General features: G+C 43.0%; 2 protein-coding genes across 4 annotated transcripts in view; one reads left to right on the forward strand and one right to left on the reverse strand.

Annotated features, from left to right (window-relative positions):
- ep300b (E1A binding protein p300 b) overlaps nucleotides 1-8,751 on the forward strand; it is a 30,903-nt gene extending 22,152 nt beyond the window's left edge. The window contains exons 20-30 of one of the 2 annotated variants that reach the window (XM_060865253.1): nucleotides 513-623; nucleotides 2,347-2,403; nucleotides 2,511-2,588; nucleotides 2,692-2,759; nucleotides 3,327-3,477; nucleotides 3,668-3,814; nucleotides 4,004-4,283; nucleotides 4,462-4,629; nucleotides 4,761-4,922; nucleotides 5,012-5,293; nucleotides 5,413-8,751. In XM_060865253.1, coding sequence (XP_060721236.1) covers nucleotides 513-623; nucleotides 2,347-2,403; nucleotides 2,511-2,588; nucleotides 2,692-2,759; nucleotides 3,327-3,477; nucleotides 3,668-3,814; nucleotides 4,004-4,283; nucleotides 4,462-4,629; nucleotides 4,761-4,922; nucleotides 5,012-5,293; nucleotides 5,413-8,526 — 4,618 coding nt within the window. In that variant the 3' untranslated portion in view covers nucleotides 8,527-8,751. The remainder of the gene's footprint in view (nucleotides 1-512; nucleotides 624-2,346; nucleotides 2,404-2,510; nucleotides 2,589-2,691; nucleotides 2,760-3,326; nucleotides 3,478-3,667; nucleotides 3,815-4,003; nucleotides 4,284-4,461; nucleotides 4,630-4,760; nucleotides 4,923-5,011; nucleotides 5,294-5,412) is intronic. The other variant, XM_060865254.1, reaches the window with a different exon arrangement.
- A 2,261-nt stretch (nucleotides 8,752-11,012) lies between these two features.
- The window catches only part of cbx7a (chromobox homolog 7a), an 8,948-nt gene continuing 1,661 nt past the window's right edge, over nucleotides 11,013-18,299 (reverse strand). For both annotated transcript variants that reach the window (XM_060865268.1, XM_060865267.1), the window contains 5 exons: nucleotides 17,193-17,236; nucleotides 16,332-16,397; nucleotides 16,131-16,197; nucleotides 13,382-13,727; nucleotides 11,013-12,441 (listed from right to left, as the gene is read on the reverse strand). In XM_060865268.1, the coding sequence (XP_060721251.1) occupies nucleotides 11,858-12,441; nucleotides 13,382-13,727; nucleotides 16,131-16,197; nucleotides 16,332-16,397; nucleotides 17,193-17,236 (1,107 nt within the window). In that variant the 3' untranslated portion in view covers nucleotides 11,013-11,857. The remainder of the gene's footprint in view (nucleotides 12,442-13,381; nucleotides 13,728-16,130; nucleotides 16,198-16,331; nucleotides 16,398-17,192; nucleotides 17,237-18,299) is intronic.

The raw sequence follows: 18,299 nt of genomic DNA on the forward strand, positions 1-18,299 counted from the left end.
GTGTGTGTGTGTGTGTGAGATGTTTAAGGGCTTGGTGGATAGGAGGTTGCTTTGCTTGGCTTCTTTAGCTTGGTTAGACAGTCGTGTTTGTCCTGAACGTATTGATTCATTTTCTCCACCTCTCTCTGTTCCACTTTTTTCATTTCATTCTATTATTTTTTTTATTTATTTTTTTTTTTTCACTTTTTTTTTTTTCTTCTTCTTTTTTTTTTTTTTTTAAAATCTTCATTCTGTCCTTTCCCTTCTCTATCTTTTTCTCTCCCTCTTTGTTCTTTGATGCTTGTGATGTCTGCATTGGCCTGCTTTGGTGCGACCAATCATCCTCTCCGAAAATTTACACGCCACCAATCAAATCAATCGGCTCACACATCCCAAAAAAAACCCTTCTGCTTCATGATTGGCTGCTTCCGGTGACGACCCCTCTCCTGCCCTGTGTGCCTGCCCTGTCCTGATTGGTGACTCCCTCTGCGTGCCTTCTCTGTGATTGGCTGTGCTCTTGGCGAACGGTATAGTTCACCCAAATATGGGCTTCTTGCTAACAGGTACCACTTCTGTGAGAAGTGTTTCAATGAAATCCAGGGTGAGAACGTGTCCCTGAGCGACGACCCCACGCAGCCACAAACGTGAGTACTGCATCACCCACACCGGCACTTAATCATCTTTTATCCTCTGTTAACGCTTGTTCTGTTGAGATTGCAGGTTCTATCGAAGTTAAATAAATCGTTATTATACGGTGTAGAATATTACAGTGCAAAAAAAAAGATAAAGAACTGAAAATGTTTCCAGACTGTATCTGTATTAATAGTATGAATTTGTTTATTTATTTATTTATTTATTCGTAAACTTTGATATACATCACTGTTGTCTTTAATCAGAATTTGTCTCCTAGTGTGTTGGAGTTCACCTGCTGAAGGTTATCAGGGTTTATAAAACACACTGTGTTCTGATCTGTGTTTAAACTTCTGTGTTTAAAGTATATTTTATATATAGTATAAGTATAAATGCCGTAGGTTCCAACAGCTCTAGGTGTAGTAACTTAAATAAATTAGTTTTGACATTTGTTTCTCTGTAGATTAATGTTTATTTCTCATTAAATATTGTTCTTATCGTTTATTTGTATTTATAGACCATGTAAACTTATTTTGCATAATTTAATGAACTTAAAGGTGGGGTCTCCGTTGTTTAAAAGCCAATGTTGACATATAAAATCATCAAAACAAACACACCCCTAATCCAAATGGGTCCCACCCCTGTATCGATAGCTCCGCCCACACATACATACGTAACCCAGGCAACTAATGGAAAGAAATGTGTCTTTATCATAGCTGAAGTGAAGAACAATACGATTGTAGATAAACAAACAAGCAAAAATGACACACAAGCATAATCATGTAAAGGACAAAGACATATATTAGTTCTGTGTAACAAAGCAAAACCAACGTTACTCACCTATCGAGAAGGAAAAAAGCGCCTCGGCGTCTTAAGTAAAGTTGGTCACATATTCACAGATTGGAGTTTCCTGAGTCAATAACTCCTGAGCTAAACACTGTTACTACACAAAACACGGTTGTAGCTGCGTCTCTACATTACTACGATAGAAAAGAGGTGTTATTTGTGTAGTAACAGCGTTTAGCTCAGGAGTTATTGACTCAGGAAACTCCAATCTGTGAATATGTGACCAACTTCCTGCTCCTTCAGTTCTCTCCAGCGCTGGAAAGCTGATCCTATATTAACACGTCCTACTTCTTACCTTATCGTAAGTCTTTCTTCACTTTCTTTCTTTGTTTTTATCCTCCATGTCAATGTTAAAACCGCTTTCTGCTAATGTCACACATGCGCACTGAACACTCTCTCCGCCCATATTGACAAGACACGCCCCTTTCTGCTCATTGGCTTCAGTTTTCTGAAGCATTTCTCAAACGACGGAGACCCCACCTTTAATCTGCACAAATTTTGATAGGTTTAACAATCTGAGTATTTATTTATAATAATAATTGTATTTAAATTTAATCTTGTATTAGAAGTTTATCTGTAATTAAGCAGATAATCAACTTACATTTTAAAACACTGATTACAGAGGCTGGAGTTTATTTTACTAAATGTATGATTACAGATTATTCTTGTTTTATTCTTGTGATAATAGTTTTTAGTTTTTATCGCTCTGGTAAAGAAACGGTGTTGTGATTAGTGTCGGTTTAAAGAGTTTGTAGCTCATCTTCAGTTGCTGCTCAGATGTGTGCGTTGCTCATAACCTCTTTTACTTTAGAACATTTCATATCTTTTAAGGAACTAATAAACTACTTATTTATTTAAAATGCTGTTTTTTTGTTGGTTGTTTTTCTAAAGATCCATCAATAAAGACCAGTTTGAAAAAAAGAAGAACGACACACTGGACCCTGAGCTGTAAGTCTGATCAGAAACCTCGACTGTCTGGACGAGGTTACGGCCTTAATGTTAAATGTTTTGTTCACAGGAACAGTGACGTGTTTGACCTATTTTTCTCTCCACAGGTTTCTGGAATGTTCTGACTGCGCTCGTAAAATGCATCAGCTCTGCGTCCTGCACAACGAGACGATATGGCCGTCAGGGTGAGCTGCTTTCTGTGGTATTCCTGAGGAAACACTTGCATGTAGTGATGAGTTCAGCTTTCTCAGGGATCTCTGCTCACCTCTACTTTACATCTCGTTACAGCTTCGTATGCGATGGCTGTCTCAAGGCATCCAATAAGTCCAGGAAGGAGAATAAATACAACGCCAAAAGTAAGTGTTCTGTCAAACACCGGATCCAAAACAATTCATTTAAATATGATTTTATGAGAAACCTTCAAGTAGAATGAGTAAAAAAAAAACTCTTGTCCAGTTTGTGTGTATATCAGTGATGGTCTGCTTTAGTGCAGCATGAACATCACTGTGTGTGTGTGTTCAAGGGTTTGATTTATAATACCTTCTAATACATGATCGTTTCCATAGTAACGACTCATTCACATCAACGGGAGATATTTATGTATCATATGATGAAGCCGGAACTATAAGCTAGACTGAAGTTTACAGTCTTCACAAGTTTAGATTTTTTATTTTTTTTTTGACTTAGAGAGTAAAAATAAAGTTTGAAGAGAGAGCGAGTGCGATAAAGTAAATGTTGCTATAAGCAGACATTTCATGTTTAAGGAATCACAAGACATGGTGTGGGAAAGTAATCAGCATCGTTTTGGTAACAGTAACTTCACACATCACATCACCCTGGGATAGTGACCATGAGACAGAGAGTCAGGAGTGAAGTAGACATGATACCTTCCCCATACTGACTCTTTCTGTCGTGTCTCCTAGGGCTTCCTCAAACAAAGCTGGGCAACTTCCTGGAGACGCGAGTGAACGAGTTCCTGAAGCGACAGAGTCATCCAGAAACCGGCGACGTTACTATCCGTGTGGTTCATGTTTCGGACAAAATGGTTGAAGTGAAGCCAGGAATGAAGTCCAGGTGGGAGTCCGGTTTGTTTTTTTAGGATGTTGCAAACAGATCTGTGTGTCTGTCCATATGCACCGCGTTATCATTCTTATACCAACAACTTAGCCTTGTAGAAACGCTCACCCTGAAAAACGTCAAGCCGTGCCACTTAAAACGTTAATGTAACACTAGCTGGAGTAAAATTGTGCGTTTGTGTTGGCAGATTTGTGGACAGCGGTGAAATGGCTGAGTCTTTTCCCTACCGGACGAAAGCTCTGTTTGCGTTCGAGGACATCAACGGGGTGGATGTGTGTTTTTTCGGAATGCATGTACAAGAATATGGCTCGGATTGTCCTCCACCCAATCAGAGGTGAGAGAAAATGCACTTTTTTTATCTCCTAAATACTTGATTAACACAAGGATTAAAAATAAAAATAACATGCGTGTGTCTGTGTTCATATGATACTGTTGCCTGGAAACAGGGCCTTGTTTGTCAATCTTTGACTGACTTGTTTACTCATTCCCATCTTTGTTTCCATCTGTTCATCCCCTTGTGCAGACGTGTGTATATCTCCTACCTGGACAGTGTGCACTTTTTTCAGCCACGTCACCTGAGGACAGGTGTGTATCACGAGATCTTAGTCGGGTACCTGGAATATGTGAAGAGATTAGGGTTCACTACAGGACATATCTGGGCGTGTCCGCCAAGTGAAGGAGATGACTATATCTTCCACTGTCACCCGCCGGATCAGAAGATCCCCAAACCCAAACGGCTGCAGGAGTGGTACAAGAAGATGTTAGACAAGGCTGTAGCAGAGCGAATTGTTCATGATTACAAGGTAGTCATTGTTCAAAATCCCCACTAAACACTTTGGCCAATTTCTACCCTTCAGCTTCTTCATGTTCTCTCTAATTCCTGTGTGTGTGTGTGTGTGTGTAGCTATGTTTATGTAAAGAAGCTCTGCTCCACATTTTGTTTTAACCCCTGGCCCATTTTCTCTCCTTTCCCTCTCCTAGGACATCTTTAAACAGGCAACTGAGGATCGCCTAACAAGTGCAAAGGAGCTGCCTTATTTTGAAGGAGATTTCTGGCCCAACGTGCTAGAAGAGAGCATCAAAGAGCTTGAGCAAGAAGAGGAGGAGAGGAAAAGGGAGGAGAATAGCACCTCCAATGAAAGCGTTGATGTGAGTTTACATTCTGCTGCCTCCGACGGACGAACGTGTTTTAGAATACCAAAAAATACTTTTAACCTGGTAAGGTCAGGGTCAATAATTTTTGCTTTCAGTTCAGCGTTACTTCTTATTTCTTTCTGAAGGCCACCGAGGGTGACAGCAAGAACGCGAAGAAAAAGAACAACAAGAAGACAAACAAGAACAAAAGCAGCATGAGCCGAGCCAACAAGAAGAAACCAGGCGTTCCCAATGTCTCAAACGACCTATCCCAAAAACTATACGCCACCATGGAGAAACACAAAGAGGTAATATTCCTACTAATTCCAATAGGCCCTGACAATGTCTTCCTTTTTAAACTAAATCACCATTTACTTTACCACTTTGATGTTTTTAGGTCTTCTTCGTCATCCGTCTCATTGCTGGACCTGCCGTCAACTCGCTACCTGCTATTATAGACCCAGACCCCTTGATGGCATGCGACCTGATGGATGGACGTGATGCCTTTCTGACGCTGGCTCGTGACAGGCACCTGGAGTTCAGCTCTTTGCGAAGAGCCAAGTGGAGCTCAATGTGTATGCTGGTGGAACTGCACAACCAAAGCCAGGATCGCTTTGTCTACACCTGCAATGAGTGCAAACATCATGTGGAGACACGCTTCCACTGCACCGTCTGTGAGGTAGGAGAGGTTGATGGTGTTCCTTTTGAGTAGTGTTTGTTTAAGAAACCATGTCAGTTGTCAATAACATGAACCATTTTCTCAGAATACTAAGGACATTTTTTTTTTATCCTTTGCAGGACTATGACCTTTGCATCACTTGCTATAAAACTAAGGGTCATGAGCACAAGATGGAGAAGCTTGGTCTGGGTCTGGACGATGAGAGTGGCAACCAGGCAACTGCGGCCACACAGAACCCTGGTGATTCTCGTCGTCTTAGCATCCAGCGCTGCATCCAGTCTCTGGTGCATGCCTGTCAGTGTCGCAATGCTAACTGCTCCCTGCCGTCTTGCCAGAAGATGAAGAGGGTGGTGCAGCACACGAAGGGCTGCAAGCGCAAGACAAATGGTGGATGTCCCATCTGCAAGCAGCTCATCGCTTTGTGCTGCTATCATGCCAAACACTGCCAGGAGAACAAGTGTCCTGTGCCATTTTGCCTCAACATAAAGCAGAAACTCAGACAGCAGCAGCTGCAGCACAGACTACAGCAAGCGCAGATGCTGCGTAGGCGCATGGCCACTATGCAGCGGACTGGGCAGCCTCCTCTTGGTAGTGGACCACCTGGAGGGATGCCATCTCCAGGAAACAACTGCACCACGGGTCGTAGCACACCAACATCAGTGGGTACCCAGCCTCCCACCCCTCAGACACCTACCCAACAGAGTCTTGCACCTGTGCCCCAGCCTGGAATGGGAGGCATTCCTGTTGCATCCCCTCAGCAGCTACAGCAACCACAGGGAAACATGCCTCCCCAGCACCCTGCCCATCAACAATTTCAACAAATGCAAGGTGCTCCAGGAATGATGACCTCTCCCCAGCCCCAAATGGTTTCTCAACAACAGACAGGACAGTCACCACATCCCAACAGCTTGTCTCAGTATGGCCCACGACCCCCAGTCTCTACAGGCAAACCAGGCCTGGGTCCTGCAAGCCCCAGCAGCTTAGGGACAGGCCCACTGCAGCAATCAGGTCCTCCACCGGCAGCTGTGGAGATTGCAAAGAAGATCCAGCAAGTGGCAGATGCACAAAGAAATATGGCAAAAGCTCAACTATTGCAGAGGCAAGCTACTCAGCCAGGCATGATGCCGTCTCACCCACACCCACAACCCCAAGTGCAAATGGGGATGACCCATCCAGGAGTTGGAATGGTAGGTGGAACAGGGCTCCCTCCTCATGCCCAAGCTACTGTATCCCGAGGCCCAATAGACCAGCAGCAGGCACTTCAAGGAATGATGGTTGGAGCAGGAACCATGCAGCAGCAACCTGTACCACAAGCTAATTCACAGGGCCAGCTTCCTCCACAGGTGCAAATGCAGCAAAGAGCTAATGTGCAGCTTCAGCCTTCTGCTCAGCAGCAATGGACAGGACAGGGGATTCCACCTCAGCAGAGACCTCCCGTTATGAACCAGCCGGGAGTGGCTACAATGCAGCAACAAATGCAGCAGCCTCAACCACCACAGCAGCAACAGCAAATGCCAAATCACAATGCCTTGATGAATATGGTGCAGGGTGGACTGCAGGGTGGCGCTGCAGGTGGAATAGCAGGTGGAAGTCTTCCTCAGGGAACCGTGCAGGAACTCCTGCAAACACTTCGGTCACCTAGCTCACCTCAGCAGCAGCAGCAGGTTCTCAACATTCTCCGATCCAACCCACAACTAATGGCTGCATTTATAAAGCAGCGGGTTTACAAGTATAAAAATGGGCCAGGAGGGCTCCCTCCTGCTGGTGCACAGGGAGGGCCAGGGCCCATGAGCAGCCAGTCAGTAGGAATCAGTGCTTGTGGTATTCAGCCATCCATGAATATGGGACAAGCCCAACTTGCTCAGCTCCAACAGCAACAACAGCAAATGCAACAACCTCAGAGGCCCATGCTTCAGCAACAAGTCACCGGGTTACAACAGCAGCAACAACAAGGAATACCAGGGCAAGTGCCTCCCAACATGGCCAACATGAATCCACAGTTCAGAGAGCTTTTGTTAAGAAGACAACAGCAGAAACTACAGCTTCAAAAACAACAACAACAACAACAGCAACAACAGCAGCAGCAGCAGTCAGGGGGAAATCATGCTGCATTCCCACAGCAGCAGGGCTACATTGGTCAGCAGTCACAACCAGGGGTGCAACCTGGGGCCCAGCAGCAGGGTTATCCTGGCAACTCAGCACAGCAGCAGGGCTACCCAGGCAATTCAGCCCAGGGCTTCCCGGGTAATGCTGCACAGCAGCAAGCATACCCTGCCAATCCACAACAGCAGCAGGGTTACCCAGGCAATTCGGCCCAGCAGCAGGGTTACCCAGGCAATTCGGCCCAGCAGCAGGGTTATCCAGGTAGCTCAGCTCAGCAGCAGGGTTACCCAGGCAACTCAACCCAGCAGCAGGGTTTTCCAGGCAACTCAACCCAGCAGCAGGGTTTTCCAGGCAACTCAACCCAGCAGCAGGGTTTTCCAGGCAACTCAACCCAGCCGCAGGGTTTTCCAGGAAACTTGACCCAGCAGCAGGGTTTTCCAGGAAACTTGACCCAGCAGCAGGGTTTTCCAGGAAACTCGGCACAGCAGCAGGGCTTCCCAAGCAACACTGCACAGCAACAGGCTGCTGCAGCAGCCTTGCAGCAGAGACTGCAGCATCAACACAGGTTGCAAATGCAGCAGCAGAATGCTGGGCTGCAAGGGCCTGATAGAGGAGGTGCACAGATGCAGCCAGGACAAGGAGGTGCACAGCCTTCATCATCTCCGGCAATGCTGCAGCAAGCAATCCACCAGCGACTGCTGCAGCAACAAAAGCAGCACCTAGGTGGGACTTCACCTGCACAGCAGAACAATCCCATGAGCCCACAACAGCAAATGTCACAATCACCTCACCTACAGGGCCAGCCACTGCCCAACTCTCTCAGCAACCAAGTGCGATCGCCTCAACCCTCCCCTCGTCCACAATCACAGCCTCCACACTCAAGTCCATCCCCACGAATGCAGCAGCCCCAGACAGCTTCCCCACACCCCGCCCATCTTCAGCAGCACCTACCTGGCATGGCTCCTCCACCACCTCCTCCCCAGCTACAACAGAATGCTATGGACCCTGGTGGGAATCCGATGCTGCCGCATCTCGGCGGCATGGTGGGACTCCATCCTTCAGGAACAAAGGACATACGGCCCCCTAGTGGGCAGGATCTTGGGGTGAATATGAACCCATTGGACATATAGTTAGAAAACCTTGCCAGAGACAGTGTTAGCTTTGTTTTTTATATATTACGGTTATTAATTATTTAAATTTTTCTTAACTATGAACACCTTGAACTCTGATCTTCCTATGGGAGATGCAGAAATTACAGAACCGGAATGTTATGAGTATGAACGCTAAATTATGGCTCTTTTCCTTGTCCTTTCTGTTTTTGCCAATTGTGAACAAATAAAGGCTTGTTTCTCAGACTCAGAGAATAGAACAGGTAATATTTTCAGGCCTGGGGGAGTATTTACCTTTTTAAGATATATTTTTAATATTTTAAAAATGTAAAGTACTGATTTATTGAATGCAATGGGTTTTATTTTATAAATATTTTTTTCTCCTTGAAGCAGTCTCTGTTACTATTTTTACAGGACGGAAATGTGACGAATGTTACGATTCCTGTTTTTTTTTTTATTTTATTTTATTGTTAATTATTCAATTGTCATATCTTCATTGAAAAGTTTGGTTTTGCATTCTGTTATTTATTCTAGTGATATTTGTTTTTGCTCCTGGAGACTGCGACAATTCTACAGAGTCTATTTTTAATACCTGGGAATTTGCAGAGTGGTTTCTTTACCTTTTACGTTGACGGATATAAAGTGGAATCAGTGTTGTGGGCTGAAAGGCTACGTGGTGTCGGCCAGTGGACTTTTTTATTCTTTTGTGCCACATTTGTTTAAAATGCCTAGCCATAGTGTCCACATGGGGCAAACAACATGTCCTATTTTCACCCTATGTGCGTGTGTACTTGTTTTGACACTTACTGGTTGGTGGAGGTGTATATTCGCAGAAGTGTGTGTGTGCGTGTGTGCGTGAGATATGCATAGATGAGTTTAGAGATTATCTAAAGGACTGATCTCTCCTTCCACATTGCCTCCACTTTCAGAAATCTCATTGCGCTGATTTTCTTCTTCTTTTTTTTTTAAGTTTAATTTAATTATTTTTTACTGTACAAAGGATCAAACCTTGGACTCCATACCATTTTTGTAATAAAATGATATCAACAAGTTTGTTGGTTTGACAGTGATGTCCAAGCATTAATAATTTTTCACAGGAAAGTAATTATTAACGTTTAGCAACTGGCCGGTGCGATTGTTACTACCCTGAAGTTGGTTACTAGTTAATCGTTTTGTACCGCAGCGATCTGCAAACGTAGGGTTCCTTTTTTTTTTTAATGTTATGTAGTAATGTTTAATGTTGTGGAAGGTCTACAAGTAACTTTCACGAGCTGCTGTTATCACACATACCATCTATAAACGGTTACGTTCACATGCTACGATATGATAAGCTACGAATAGAAATTCGTAGCTTGTCGTATTGCTTAAAAACATAGAACTGTAAACTCCTTAGTTCAGAAAACGTAGTTCCAGCTTTAGGTCTGACTGTTACAAAGTGCTGACACTGGAGACTCCTTCCACACTTAAGCCACGTTCACACTGCAAGTCTTAATGCTCAATTCGGATATTTTGCTCAGATCTGATTTTTTTGTTTGTCTGTTCACATTACCTTTTAAAATGTGGCCTATATCAGATACCAGTGTGAACTGTTTGCTGTTTCGAACTGACCCGCGTGCGCAAACGAACAATAACAATGATGTCACACACAGCACGCCGTTGCGCTAAAGTTGGCGAGGTTATGGAGGAAGTAAGCGTTTTTGCTTTTCTTTCTAAATGTTTGTGTAATGGCAGCACAGAGACGCAGTGTTTTGAAAATTTTCGGATGTCGAGGGCAACTTTTGATTATTTGATCCATTTTGTAGGCGTAGTCACGTTTGTGTGCGTACTCACCCGCGCATAATTGTGACGAATGTCGATGTAGATTGGAAAAAATCAGATTTGGGCTAGATTTGAGTGTTCACACTACTCCTGAAGAAGTCTGACCTGGTCACTTGACCCCAAAAAAATCAGATTTGGGCCACTTTTACCTGCAGTGTGAACGGGGCTATAATGCCCACAAACGTCTCATCATAAAAATTTTCATCTTATCAGCAAATTTTTGTGTCCACGTACGTGCGTAACAGTCAGCTTCAGGTCAGAATCCAGGTTACAGCAGTGCTGTGGTGTAATTATACAAGTGAAATGTGTGTTTATGATTTTACTGTAAATGTAGGGATAATTTTTATTTATTCTGATTGGTACCACTAGAGGTCATGAAAGCCAGGAGTAAGTTAAATCCCGTACAAAGGTTTGGAAGAATAAATTGCTTGACATTCCAGTAATAAAAGGTAAAAGACAAAGTGAGCATAAGATTGAAATAAAATAAAAAAAAAAATTTTTTTTACTTTTCTTTGCTAAACCAGTAGCCTTCTTCGCAAACTGGAACTGCGTTCGTCTTTGACGCCACTCAATAGCAGTTTAAGATCTTTCAGTGTGATGTTTCTTAAAAGGCCACTACGGTAACTAATGCAGTAAATCATCGATCACAGAGTTGTTTTGAAATTGTTAATGTAAAGATGATCCTCAACTTGGACACAAACATTTTTGACACTTTATTTATTTGGAAATACAAATAAAAATGTAATCTTGCCATAGATGATCTACAAGTCGCACAACGGCTTTTTTTTTTTGTGGTTTCACCACGTGATGTAAAGTTCAGCTAGACTTTGTCGCATGCTAGAGATACTTCTAAAGCACACTGTTTTCCAACGCTGTGTGAATGACACGTCAGTACACTCTGTGCAGTGGCATTTGTAATGTGAACCGATTCGGACTCGTTAAAAATGCAGCAAGGCCTCAGAGCACAAGGCAGCAAAACCCGAGCCCACTAAAACTTCATTTGTCGCAGACGGGACAGGCTGCAGAGACTAAGGGCTGATGATGTCATCTGGTCATTGCCATCCCTTAAGAAAGACCCAGCAATAAATCATATACATCTTCATTTTTTTTTTGACAGGTAACAGTTAACACCAACAAAGCGTTGAGTGAAAACAACACTGTATTTTTGCGTGCATTTAAAGGCTTCGCTGTCAGGAACACGGAAATCCTTCTACAATTGTTCACGTTTTCACTAAAACGAAAGGATGGAGACAGAAATGTAACCCTTTTTAACAACAGACGAGTATCTGTAAAGCAAAAACAGCGAAAGGCTTCACTACATGGATAGATCGACACGTTGGCTGGTCCTGTGATCCCTCACTCTCGCATGAATAAGGCGTACTTCACCTCAAATGCTAACATTTCTAACAAAATAAAGCTAGCATGAGTTACTCAGATTCATTCGCTAACTCCACTATCTCTTTTTGTTCATTAGCCACATTAGCAATTTGACAGGAAGTACTTTTGATTGTGTGTCCTCTTTCCTCCTCATCGCTCAGACCTGCAGCCCGGAGCTGCTGAAAAACCCTTCGGCCGTCATTGCCTCTTTAAACGTCACCGTTAGAGAGTTAACCGTCACGTTAGTCACGATCACCTTCCCAGGATGCAGTGTGCACTCAGACGATCGGGACTCATTAGTTCTGACCTGTAAGGTGGTGGTGCACTCAGCCGTGACCTCTTCCTTGTCTGTCTCACTCTTGGCCTTGCTGTCTGTCTCACCTGTCTGTCTCTGCTCATCTTGCACAAACCTGTCAATCAAATGTCTCACCGTGATCACCGAGGCTCGATTTTGGACCCTGTCTGTGATCACACCCGCTCCTGAGCTGCTTTTCAGTGATTTGTCAGTGATAGGTGTATTTTGGGAGACTCCGCCCTCTAAAGCGTCTGTGATTGGCTCGTGCTCATGTGTGTTTGTGGTAGAAGTGCTCGCTGGTCGCTCCGTTGCTGTAGTAGATGAACTGATCTCAGTGCTGGGTGGCGCCACCTCACAGTCTGGGGAGGACGCGCAGTGTTCTGGTTTCCCTTCTGTGAGGACAGCTTCCTGTATACAGGGGACATGGTCTTCTGGCATCTCCTCGACTGAAAGTAAGAGCGAAATGAGAAACTTCAGTAAAGAACACGGCTGCTACGTTATGCTGCAACACTACTGGTCACAGCAGTGGGAATTATGGAAATGTGATGGATCTCTGAGGTGATGGAGGATAACGATTCTGTGTTTTTAGCCAAACTGCAAAATTGGCATTATTAGCTACAGGTTAAATTCCAGTTTCTAGATTGCTCTGAAAAGTCTGTTTTCCAGGCAGAACCTGAGAGCCATCAGATTGTAGAGTTAAAGCATACAGAAGGAAACTGATGCTCTGTATCTTGAAGAATCAGAACCTCTGACTTTCTCAGTCTCTAGTCCTGATCTAACGCTTGTCAATAAAAAAATATTTGTAATCGGTTCTCCAAGTGTTTTTGGATCTCTGGGAGCGCATCAGCAGTTTGTTTTAACAACTGCAGTTTGTCGTCTGTGCGAGCTTCTGCAGTTTCGCTCCGCTGATGAAAGTGAGGATGATATAACTGGCACTGCAGCTCAAACACCTCGAAGCTTGTTTTTTTCCCTTCTCTTTTTTTTATGAATGTTGCACAACATTAGATCACCAACCAATAGATCGCTGATGCTTCATCTCTTAGCTCACGCTGACTATCTCCAGGCAATATGGCACTTTGTCAGTGAGTCATCAGAGCGAGTGATACGGCAGAAAGATGGTACTGAGGTACCTGAGGATACGATATGTTCTACAGCGTGTGTGATGTGGTGTTATGCTGTGGAAAAGCTCTGCTCAGATCTGCACTGATTTTCTCCTCACGTTCCTGCAAAGCGGGTTTGCGAGCCACATTTAGCATGTTAGTGAACGCTAGCTCTGAGTCGTGACGGCTTGAGAGACTCTGTGTGGCCTCTGTGACCCCCCTCAGTGCACCGTACATGCGTTGTATCTTAGCAACAGTTGTCATGCCAATGCTGTGTTACACGTACCATTAGGAATGCCATGATGCTCCCCTTTTTCCACCTTCTTCTTCTTCTCCTGCTGCTCCTCCTCTTTCTCCCACTCATTCTCCTCATCCTCCTCCTCCTCCACTGCTTCTTTCTCAAGGGTCAGTGTTCGTTGCCGTGGAGATTCTGCACTTTCTGTCGGTTTGGACACACACTGCCTGCTCCTGCGCTTCAAAAGGCGGTGGTAGACCCCACCCTCACCGTTCCTGCAGCGCCGCCCATTCTGCTGTAGCCCCACCCCGGTGGAGCGAGTGAGTGACAGGCGGAACCGGGGAGCAGCTTTCTCCAACGTTTTCTGAGCACTTCGGAGCTCCATAGTGTAGATGTTCTAAAAAAGCAGAAAAAACAACAAATTAACATAAACAACACGACTTAAATAAACACGTCTTGTAACCATCAGGTCAGACAAATCATTCAATTAACTGATTAAATTATTATGATTAAAGGACACATTATTAAACCAACTTACTTTTAAACAAAAATATTTCAACAAAAAGTGTCTTCTTGTATGAAACCTATGTATGGAAATATGTTTATTTTGGGCTCATTTTATTACTTTTGAATAAATAAAAATGACAGCATATAATTTTTATCACGTGCACATAATTACAATTAAAGCCTATAATAATAATAATAATAATAATAATAATAATAATAATAATAATAATAGTAGTATATATTGTATGACAAATTATGTTAAAAGTATTAAGATAAATGTAGGAATAAATAACAAAATCAAACTAAAATTCAGACAATAAGATATGAAATTTCATTTTAATATTTGCATTTTTGTTTTTTCTTTAATATATATTTCATATATCTGTATATTTATAGACTATTTAAAAATAATTAAATTGTATTTTATTTTTGTATCTTTTTTAATAACATTTTATTTAAAATAAAAAAATACAAATTTTATCTATTCGAACAAAATGAAAGTCGATCAATTCTACACAGTGGCGGTTCTAGGATTTTTTTCTGTAACAGGGGCCATTAAGGGGCCACATGTTAGATTCAGGGGCCAAGTACAGGGTGCATTCAAGCACACAAAATTATTTATTCAGTACGGTGCAAATACATTTCGGCAGTCATTCCTTTTTCAAACGCTCGAGTGCCGACAATTGCATCTGTGATCGTTGTGAAAAATTCTCCAGTTGCTCTTCTCGTTGACGATTGATAGAATGGGGGCCAATCAGGGGCCAATCAGATTTCAGCAGAGGCCAGGGCCCCTGTTGCCCCGCCCCTAGCACTCTGGTTCTACAACATTCATCTTTCAAATAGGAGGTGACTAAAAGTTAAGTTGATATAAGCTGTGTATAAGTTGATACACAGCCTCCGTTGCTGTAGCTGTGTATTTAAAAGTGTCCACTGGGTTTTATGGCTATCTGTGTGTACATGTGGAGATGTGTGTAGAGTTTTTTAGATAAGTGAAGATGTGTGGAGGTGTGTGTAGAGTTGTGAAGATGTGTGTAGAGTTGTGGAGATGTGTGGAGATGTGTGGAGAGTTGTGGAGGTGTGTGAAGATGTGTGTAGATGTGTGTAGAGTTGTGAAGATGTGTGGAGATGTGTGTAGATGTGTGTAGAGTTGTGAAGATGTGTGGAGTTCTGTGTAGAGTTGTGGAGATGTGTGGAGATGTGTGAAGATGTGTGGAGATGTGTGTAGAGTTGTGAAGATGTGTGATGTGTGTAGAGTTGTGGAGATGTGTGAAGATGTGTGGAGATGTGTGTAGAGTTGTGAAGATGTGTGATGTGTGTAGAGTTGTGGAGATGTGTGGAGATGTGTGGAGATGTGTGTAGAGTTGTGGAGAAGTGTGGAGATGTGTGAAGATGTGTGGAGATGTGTGTAGAGTTGTGGAGATGTGTGAAGATGTGTGGAGATGTGTGGAGATGTGTGAAGATGTGTGTAGAGTTGTGAAGATGTGTGTAGATGTGTGTAGAGTTGTGAAGATGTGTGTAGATGTGTGTAGAGTTGTGGAGATGTGTGAAGATGTGTGGAGATGTGTGTAGAGTTGTGGAGATGTGTGGAGATGTGTGAAGATGTGTGGAGATGTGTGTAGAGTTGTGGAGATGTGTGGAGATGTGTGAAGATGTGTGGAGATGTGTGTAGAGTTGTGGAGATGTGTGAAGATGTGTGGAGATGTGTTTAGAGTTGTGGAGATGTGTGGAGATGTGTGAAGATGTGTGGAGATGTGTGTAGAGTTGTGGAGATGTGTGTAGAGTTGTGGAGATGTGTGAAGATGTGTGATGATCTGTGGAGGGTTGATCACCTTTATAAGCAGACACTGCTGTAGAAATAACTGCTTTACTAGCTGGTGATAGTGAGTGATAACTGAAGTCTGCACTAATCTCAGTCATCAGCACTGATCGTCTGTGAACATGCTAGTTTGATATTTGTTGAGCTACAATGAGCTACAACACAGCACTGTTTTGATCTTCCTTGTTAATGATGTAGAAACTTCACCCCTTTCACCAGTCTTTAAAATGAACACCCTGCTGAGCTACAGCTCCTTCATTCTACATAGTATGGTGCATGATGCAGAGTAGTATGCATAGTCTTCATAACAAGATTATCTCTATTTCTCCCTTGATATAGTAATGGGAGGAACAGAAGGCGCACACTGATGACATCACACGTCAGCGATTGGTGGTCCAGAGACATGTCTGTTCTTTCTGTTTATGCTGCATGTCAGAGAGGTTACACAGTAATAGGATTCTGGGAAGTGCCTCTTACCCGTAAGACGAGTCTGCGGGGCCTCAGGCCTTTCCTTCTGTGAGCCTGTGCTCTGTCCCGCTCCTCCCTATAACACACACACACACACACAGTAAGACGATAAGGCTTGGGGACAGACAGAATGAAGAAGAAGAAGGAGGGATTGGAAGATTCTGATCAGCATTTTTCCAGCTAATGTGAAGAGTAAGAAGAGACACTCACTTCTCCTCAAAGGCAAGAACAAGCCGAGGGTCTAGGATGTTATCCTCTGGTTCCCATGTGCTGTACCTGGAACACACACACACACACACACACACACAGAGTAAAACCTCTGTTCTTAAACATACACTGAACTGTAGAAATGGCTATCAAGTCAAATGGAGTCAATAACTGCATTAACAGCTGCACAATAAATCCCACTTTACTTTCCTTTGTTTAAACCTAATCCACTCACTCATTATTAACATGAATGAAGTTCCCTAAAGTTTATTTGAATGTTTATTTATCATTTGAGCATTTATTAATACTAAATTAACCAATTAAATAATTTATTAAAAATCCACCCATTGATATAGACTGTGGATTTTGTAAAAGTTAAGCATTATTTACAGTTTCCAGAGAATGTTTACATATCTATCTATCTATCTGTCTGTCTGTCTGTCTGTCTGTCTGTCTGTCTGTTTATTGCAGGCCATGCTATTCTGCATCTGTAAAGCCTTGCACCTTATCGTTTTACCTGATATAACAACCTTTGGACAACTAATTATTGTATAATATTATTGTATAATATCCATCAGATTGAGTTCTGCACTCCGATTGGTGGTCAGTTGTTGATTAATTCTCTCTAACAGCTCAGGCATATTGACGTGTACAGCGACTGCCATATTGATGTGGTGATGAAGGAGTCTCCAGTTTCAGAGGTAAAGCTGTAACTTTAAGTTTTCGATCTTCAGGACAGAGACGTTTACACTTCTTGTGGTCATTTCAGTACTGAGTGCTTTAATGATGATTATTCTTTAAGTCATTATCATGTGTGACGTTTGATTAGTTTCAAACATCAGATAAACATTTCGCCCCACTCACTTAGGAGGCCATCCTTGCCACTTCAGTAGATACTCCACATTTCCCTGAGAGAGAGAGAGAGAGAGAGAGAGAGAGAGAGAGAGAGAGAGAGAGAGAGAGAGAGAGCAGTTAGTTTCCACGTGTTCACAGTAAAAACATGGAGCCTGTCACTTTAAGACCCGAATCTTCCACGCGCTCAGAAAGCAGCATTCTTTTTTTTAATATATGACGTAGGCGTCGCCATCACTAGGATACCACTGACCGTGACGTCACGCCACGCGGGGTTCTAGAACATTTACGGGATGGAGGGATGGATGGATGGATGGTGGGCGGGGCCACTGGGAAACATGTAAACAACATCTCGGTTACACAACGGCCGCTTTTTCCTTTGTTTAGGTCACGTTCGCGTCCCAAACCCACTGTTACAGCACGTTATATAGTGTGTATGAGCTACAGCACGTTATATTGTGTGTATGAGCTACAGCACGTTATATTGTGTGTATGAGCTACAGCACGTTATATAGTGTGTGTGTGTGTATGAGCTACAGCACGTTATATAGTGTGTGTGTGTATGAGCTACAGCACGTTAAATAGTCTGTGTGTGTGTATGAGCTACAGCACGTTATATAGTGTGTGTGTGTATGAGCTACAGCACGTTATATAGTGTGTGTGTGTGTATGAGCTACAGCACGTTATATAGTGTGTGTGTGTGTATGAGCTACAGCACGTTAAATAGTCTGTGTGTGTGTATGAGCTACAGCACGTTATATAGTGTGTGTGTGTATGAGCTACAGCACGTTATATTGTGTGTATGAGCTACAGCACGTTAAATAGTGTGTGTCTGTGTGTATGAGCTACAGCACGTTATATAGTGTGTGTGAGCTCTAAACAAGCGTTATATAGTGTGTGTGTATGAGCTACAGCACGTTATATAGTGTGTGTATGAGCTACAGCACGTTATATAGTGCATGTGTGTGTGTGCTCTAAACAAGCGTTATATAGTGTGTGTGTATGAGCTACAGCACGTTATATAGTGTGTGTGAGCTCTAAACAAGCGTTATATAGTGTGTGTGTATGAGCTACAGCACGTTATATAGTGTGTGTATGAGCTACAGCACGTTATATAGT

This window comes from Tachysurus vachellii, chromosome 3 (assembly GCF_030014155.1).
Source record: "Tachysurus vachellii isolate PV-2020 chromosome 3, HZAU_Pvac_v1, whole genome shotgun sequence".
NCBI classification, from domain to species: domain Eukaryota; kingdom Metazoa; phylum Chordata; class Actinopteri; order Siluriformes; family Bagridae; genus Tachysurus; species Tachysurus vachellii.